Raw genomic sequence first — 7,495 nt, 5'->3', positions numbered from 1 at the left:
AGGAGGAGCGGAAAGGGGCCGAGACTTGGGCCCGGGGTGGGAGGGAGCATTCCCTGCGAGGTGATGGGGTTGGGGGCGAGGCCGCCAGGCCGCGACGGCGATCTCCCTTAGCCTCCAGCTTCTGATCATGTCCTCCCCTCCACTCCCGCAGGAGGAGGAGACACTGTCCTTCATCCGAGACAGCCTGGAGAAGAGCGACCAGCTCACCAAGAACATGGTGAGTAACCCTCAGCCGGGAAGGGCTGACAGGCCGCCAGACCTTGCAGGAGGGCCCTGCGACCTGCGGCTCGGGTCCATAAGGCCCGGGTTCTGACCTGGGTAGTGATGGCAACGTGTGGGTGTCTCTAGCAGCAGTGTGGCCTGTCTCTTACCGAGTTCCCTTCTCCTTTCCGCCCCTTCACTGAGCCTGCGGCAGCCCCCGCTGGCCTGGACTTGCGGCTTTCCGTCCCAGCTCTCCATTTTTCCTTCTCTCCTTCTGCAAACGTGTAGTGACACTGACTTTGGTGGGCTGGATACTGGTCACGTGAATCGTCAATTCAGGTGTCCGTGGGAGGGCAGGGTTAGCACTTCCAAGATTACTGAGGACAGCGAAGACTCAGCCATCACCCCTGGAGAGCTTTAGGCATATAACAGCTCTGAAGTCAGACATCTGGAATCTTGTCCTCACCCTCTACGTATTTGTGTGTAGCTCCTGACGGGTTACTCTGAACCTCAGTTAACTCATCTGATCAGACAGACAATGCCAACCTCCTAATGTGGTTGTGAGGTCGTAGAAACTAATGCATGGGAATCTTCCACAATACCTGGTATACAGTAGGTGCTCAACAAATACGAGTTTCCTTCCTTATTTATAGAAGGGGCTGGAAAAGTACACATTGAGTAAATACAAACTTAGGTAGGTATTTAATAATTTAATGAGATTTGCCTTTAGAGAGAGAGGGTTTTGAAGGTACCTGCAATGCATTTGAGGCTACTCTAAATGAAACTACTTCCCGGTCAGTCTAGGAAAGCCTCAGAGAGAACAGAAATTGAGATTTGGCTTCAAAGGGTGGAAGGGACGCCATCCTGGGGTGATTGCCGTAGGAGAAGTTAATTTGATGCTTGGCTTGCCTTCAGATCAAACTTTATCCAATTTATTTGGACCACCGTCTATGTGCCGGGCACACGGTAGGTGCTGAAGATACAGTGGTGAACAGATAGACTCTGTCCCTTCCCTCATAGAGCTTATTGTCTAGAAAACCAGAGAAAAAGTAGCAAATGCCATGAGTTGGTAGAAGCAGTCTGAGAGTATGGGGCTGTCCCCTGCAGGTGTCTATCCTGTCATCCTTTGAGAGCCGCCTCATGAAGCTGGAGAACTCCATCATCCCCGTGCACAAGCAGACAGAGAACCTGCAGCGGCTGCAGGAGAATGTTGAGAAAACTCTGTCCTGCCTGGACCACGTCATCAGTTACTACCATGTGGCCACTGACACTGAGAAGATCATCAAAGAGGGGTGAGCTAGGGCCAGAGGGTCACATTTCTAATGCTCCCTGGACCAGTGGCCCTAGGCCTTGGGAGGAAGGGGTTGAATATAGTTGAGCCTGGAGTCCCCTGTGTTAATTCTCTTCTTTTCCCTTTCAAATACCATGCCCTTGATCCTTCGCTTCATCTCCCATCCACCCAGGCTGATATGGCTCTTCTCCTTCCCAGTCCCACAGGTAGGCTGGAAGAATACCTGGGAAGCATGGCCAAGATTCAGAAGGCTGTGGAGTACTTCCAGGACAATAGCCCAGACAGCCCAGAGCTCAACAAAGTGGTAAGGGGCCAGCAGGGCTTTTGCTGGAAGCATCACTTCCCAGCTTTTCTCCCATGTGTCTCTGTCAGAAATGAGGATATTTGCGTGTCTCTGGCAGCCCACAGCCACACCTGGCTGCCCGGAGGACTGAGGGGATCAACTAGCCCTTGCCTCCCGCCCCCTCCTCTGCCTTCACTTCCTTTAATCCAGGGAAGGAGGGCCAGGAAGCCTTCAACTGGGCATACCAGTATGACCAGTACACTGCAGCCCATGGGTGGGGAGCTTGTCGTCAGAGACTGGGATGTCAGGGGCCTGGAGAACTTCGTTTTTGAGAGTCACTACCAAGTTGGGATCACAGAGTAAAGACCTCTGTGCTAGAACTTGGATGTGGGAGTTGGGGTGGGGGGGTGGGTGGAGGAAAACACAAAAGATAAGGAACTATAGGTTGACCCTGAGGACTTTTTTTTTAAAGCAGAAACATCCCAACTCCTTTCTCTCTCTTTTTTAACATCCTTAATGAGATATAATTCACACGCAATAAAATTCACCCACTTAAAGTATAAAATTCACCAGAATCAAGTTTAGAACACTGATTCATCCCTCGAAAAAGAATTCTGAACATGTTGGAGTCACGCTTCTCCTCACCCCTCCCCTCCCCTCGCCTGTTCACCCGGCCTCCATCATCACCAATCCATTTTCCGTTCTCTACGGATGTGCCTTGTCCGGATTTCTCGTATAAGTGGAATCATACGATATGTGACTTTTTGTCTGGCTTCCCTCACTTAGCATACTATTTGCAAGGCTCATCCGCGTTGGAGCACGTGTCAGCGCTTCACTCCTTTGCATTGGCAAAAAATACTGCATTGCGGGACTATGCTACATTCTTTTTATCCATTCATCCCTTGACGGACACTCCACTTTCTGGCTATTATAAAAAATGCTGCCGCAAACCCTCGTGAACACATTTTTTGTGTTTTCCGTTCTCTTATGTGTTCTGGGTACCTGTTCCTTATCAGATATACTCTTTGGAAATATTTTCTCTCATTCTGTGGCTTGTCTTTTCACTTTTTTGATGGTATCACTTGCAGCGGAAAAGTTTTTAACATGACATAGTCCAGTTTATTTTTTTCTTTTGCAAACCCTTCTCTCACAAGAAAACAAATTAATAGTGCAGTGAGAAAATAATCAGCCAATGTTTATGAAGCATCCACTTGGCGTAAAACCCCAGGTGTCACCTGTGAACATACAGTTCGAGAGACCGTGAGGCAAAGAAATAACAGAAAAAGGCTTCCTGGCCCTCCTTCCCTGGATTAAAGGAAGTGAAGGCAGAGGAGGGGGCGGGAGGCAAGGGCTAGTGAATGCTGAAGCAGTCGTGGACCCCCCTGCCTGCCTTCCTCCCGTTGTCCCCACAGAAGCTGCTGTTTGAGCGGGGGAAGGAATCTCTGGAGTCCGAGTTCCGCAGCCTGATGACCAGGCACAGCAAGGTCGTCTCCCCTGTGCTCATCCTGGATCTGATCAGCGGCGAGGACGAGCTGGAGGTCCAGGAGGAGGTGCCTCTGGAGCACCTGCCCGAGGGCGTGCTCTTGGACGTGATCCGCATCTCCCGCTGGCTGGTGGAATATGGCCACAACCAAGGTGGGTGTGGGCCGGCGGGCATTGGGGGGGGGTCCTTTTATTTCTTTAATTCACCTGGGTTTGTTTCCTTTTTTAAAAAGAAGTTGAATAGGAAACAGCATAGCAATAAATCTACAGTTTATGTACCAACTTGTGAATCTAGCCAGATCCTAGCTTTTCTTTATATAACTTCTTTTGTTTTGGGATTAATTATAAAAGATTAATTATGCAGACCCCTCAGTGCCCTTCAGCCAGAGCCTCTGTGCTTTGGTCCATTCTCTATGTTGAGGTTCCTTGCCATACATTTGTTGGGAACCGCTGGAATGTACCACAGTATCCGTATTTTTTTTCCTCCCTCACTTGCATTATTGGATTTTCCAGTTTTTCAGAACTGATAAATAATGCTGCACTGAGCATACTTGTGTGAATTGCTCTTCTTATTTAGGGAGTTCTTCAGGGTTTTTTCTCAAAGGTGCAGTTATCGGGGAGATTTGTCCAAATAGGTCTGTAACTTTCCTGCCTTCTAGAGTCGCTCTCCAAGTTGGGGCCAGTTGACGGCCCTGTCGACCGTCCCGTGGCTATTTGTTCGTCGTTAATTCTGTCTATCGTAGCTGTTTGATAAGGAAGGCCTCTTATTTTTTCTCAGTTTGCACTTTGTGAGGCTGAGGATATGGTGCGTGTTTTCAGTCACCGAAGTTCGTTGTCTCTTTACTTCCTATAAATTGCCCACGTCCTTTGACACCAAGTTGCATTTGGATATTAGCTTTATATTTTTTATCAAAAAAAACCCCTTACCTTCAAAACTTAACTGGTGGATATTTTCCCTTTCAAGACTTCGCCTGACTGGGGACAAGGCCCCGTGGGTGGCTGTGAGCCAGAGCAGACGCTGGGAGGGGCTAGCAAGTAGGAATAGTGGGCTCTGCTGCCTGGCAGAGCTGCTCTAGAGGGGACGGGGAGCTTCTCGTGGCAAGACAGGCAGGGACCTCGGCTGCCACAGCTCTGTCGCCCCGTCTCTCCTCAGATTTCATGAACGTCTACTACCAGATTCGCTCCAGCCAGCTGGACCGCTCCATCCGAGGTCTGAAGGAGCATTTCCGGAAGAGCAGTTCTTCCTCCGGGGTCCCCTACTCCCCTGCTGTCCCCAATAAGAGAAAGGATACACCCACTAAGAAGCCCGTCAAGCGGCCAGGTGAGTCCCCACCCCAGCCCATTAAGCATCAGCCGGAAGGCCAGAAGGTCACATGGGACCTGGATTGCTTTCAGCCACCTTGGGGTTAGCTGCGTGCCCCTCTAGAGCTTGTCCTCACAGTCGCCCCCCACTGTAGCTACACGGGACAGGAAGCAAGTGTCTGCCTACCCAGCATGTCCCTATCACATGAGGCTCTTCAACTCAGCAGACTCTGGGGGTTACATAGACGTCTTTGAAGTGGGGAGCAGAGGCACAGATGGGGAGAGGCAGGGTGACGGGGCGCCAGGGCAGAGCCAGTGCTGGGCCCCACTGCCTGCCCTTCGCGGGTCTGTCAGGAGGCCGAGCACACTGCTGCAGCCACGACAGCGATGCAGCGGTGCAGGCCCTGTAGCCCTCACCCTCCAGGAAGCCGGGCTGGCTTGAAGCGCCCGTGGCTGAGGAGTGGATGGGGGAGGGTGTACACTTCCACAGTCAATCCAGAAAGGAGCGAACATCCCAGCAACTCCTCTCTGAAGAAGTTAGTCTGGCAAAGATAGTGCCTTGTGGTGGGAAAGTCGAGGGAGGGCTGTTGAGGGGGCAGAGGCCTGGGCCGAGGGTTGCTGCTGTCCTGAGTGAGCAGCTCACTGTCCCTCTCCCCATCATCGTGTCCCCCGTAGCCTGTGCTCCAGGTAAACAGCTGCAGCTTGCAGACTGGACTGTCTCTGGCTGCTAGAGATGTTTTCGCTTGGCTCAATTTGAGGCTGAGACATTCTGGGGTGTTGGGGCCGCTGCAGGCACGTGACCCCGGTGTGGCCCGTGAGACAACAGGCTTTGTGTAGAGCTTACACCCTTCATCTGTCCAGTCCCTGTTTGCCCATGCCCCTCAGAGGGCACGGTGTCTGAGGGCACGCTCCTCCTTGTTTGGGGTTTGGAGAAATGGAGAGCAGAGGCTGCCCTCAGGCGGCCAGTGGGGAGGGCGTTAGGGAAGCTGAGTGTCCCTGGAAGGAAGCACACTGCTGTCTCCCACCCTGACCGCCCACCCAGAAAACCTGCTGCCAACAGCGACTCTACTAAGCCAGCCTGCTCGGCCACAGCTGCCTGCATGCGGTCAGCCGTCTTGTGCCTTTGTGTGTTGGGCAGGGCTGTCTCCAGGAGGCTTTCTGGGCCTGGGCCGCTCTGCACTCGCTTCTTCTGTCTCTGGGCCCCTGGATGCCCCAGGACCCGATGTGCTCGCTGGCCATGCAGGGAAGGGGCCTTCCGGGGGGGAGGGATCTGATCTCGGGGTTCACAGTGGACCTGATCTGTCCTTGGCTTGTAGACCCAGGGGGAGAACCAGCTGGGAAGGCCCCTGTGGTTTCTGTGGGGTTTCAAGATTTGTCAGGAGCCAGCGAGCTGAGGACTGATGTCGGCAACTAGGGAATCGGGCCTGGGGACATCAGGTCCTGGCTCTGGGGAGAGGAGCGGGGAGGCCTTGGTGGGTCGGTAGTGAAACACCAACCTCAGCATCGTCCCTGGTAATCGGGCCCCTGATGAGTTTGGCGGCTGCCGGATCAGCAGCCGCGACCCACTTCCATGGCAGTGGGCTGGCTGGGCTCCCGAAGGCCTGGCGGCCCATCTGCTCCTGGGTGGGTGTGGGACAGGAATCTGATGCGCTCACCCGCGGGACCACTCACTGACACAGGGAGACAGATGCTGTGCCGGGGCCTTGAACTTGGTTATCAGTAACTACTTGTGGTGTGGTGCAAACAAAAAGTGAGCCCCTCCAGACCCTGCCTCTAGTGGGGTGCATCAGGACCTAAGCAGCTTCACTGCTTAGAGATTCTGGGGACTGCGCACCGGGAGTCCCCAGGGAGGAGGGACCAGAGTTATGTCCCCGGGCACCTCCCTTCCCCACAGTACGTTTTGATACTCGCTTATTTTATTTGAAAGGCTGTTACTTCCCCAGCTTTTCTGCCCTGAGGTGTCTCATTCGCACAGAGGCGGCCGACCCCGGAGGCTGGGGCGTTCGGTTTGGTTTCCATCAATATCGCTTGTGACACTAACTGTTGTTTTCTCCCCCCATGCCAAGGGCACGTGCCCTTTCCCCCCGCCCTCCCTCTGCTCTCTGCAGGGTGGCTTCTGTTAACCCCTCTCAGCTCTCGGGTTTTTCCCCATTGCTTCGGTGTCTGGCGCTCGGTGTTCGGGTACCTTCAGCGCGTGGGGCCGGGCTCCCTCGGGGTCTCCACGCCTTCCTTCCGTCCCAGGCACTGTTCTCGCAGGAGGCCCTCTCCCGCCTCACCAGCTCCTGGGCACTGTTTTCCAGTGACTGCTGTGGGCCGAGTCCCAGCACTGAGCATGCCCAGAGAACTCTGCCTGGCATTCACGGAGGGGTGCAGGCCTCCCGGCTTCGAGGTGCCCCAGGCTCTGCCACCTGGTCGTGCCCTCGGGGTGTGAGAGCTTCGTCACCAGCTGCTCCGGCCCTCATCTGTTCTGATCTCAGTGCCACTCGGCAGGACTTTTTATTTTGGCTGCTGCTGGTGGATCTTCGTCCACCTCATCTTCACCCTCTGCGCTTCCCAAAATGAGCTCAGAAATAGAACAGTGAGCGTCCATAGCAGAATCAGGAGGTCTGTTGAGAGAGCGAAATGTGTTTGTTCCTTCCTCTCTGTCCGCAGGGTCTCTGGCGGTCCTGGGGAAGGGCCTGCTGCGGGAGACGGTGCCTGGGTGCGCTTACTGTCGGGGGGCCGGGGGCGGGGCCGGGGGGCAGGTGGAGGGCCGCTGCTGTTTTCTCTCACTCATTTCCTAGGTCTTCTTATCTCCTCTCTGTGTGGCTCTGGTGACAGGGACGATCCGGAAGGCTCAGAACCTTCTGAAACAGTATTCCCAGCATGGTCTAGATGGGAAAAAGGGGGGCTCTAACCTCATTCCTCTGGAAGGTAACCACCCCGTGTTCCTCTCC

At 54.0% G+C, this 7,495-nt stretch overlaps 1 protein-coding gene across 1 annotated transcript in view; it reads left to right on the top strand.

Annotated features, from left to right (window-relative positions):
- Positions 1-127: 127 nt before the first annotated feature.
- EXOC7 (exocyst complex component 7) overlaps positions 128-7,495 on the top strand; it is a 15,128-nt gene continuing 7,760 nt past the window's right edge. The window contains exons 1-6 of the mRNA XM_023531620.1: positions 128-217; positions 1,309-1,493; positions 1,691-1,796; positions 3,188-3,410; positions 4,411-4,578; positions 7,380-7,472. Coding sequence (XP_023387388.1) covers positions 128-217; positions 1,309-1,493; positions 1,691-1,796; positions 3,188-3,410; positions 4,411-4,578; positions 7,380-7,472 — 865 coding nt within the window. The remainder of the gene's footprint in view (positions 218-1,308; positions 1,494-1,690; positions 1,797-3,187; positions 3,411-4,410; positions 4,579-7,379; positions 7,473-7,495) is intronic.

Source organism: Pteropus vampyrus, unplaced genomic scaffold (assembly GCF_000151845.1).
Source record: "Pteropus vampyrus isolate Shadow unplaced genomic scaffold, Pvam_2.0 Scaffold72, whole genome shotgun sequence".
NCBI classification, from domain to species: Eukaryota; Metazoa; Chordata; class Mammalia; order Chiroptera; family Pteropodidae; genus Pteropus; species Pteropus vampyrus.
Note: the sequence above shows the minus strand (reverse complement) of the source record. Positions and strands in the feature narration are given on the sequence as shown.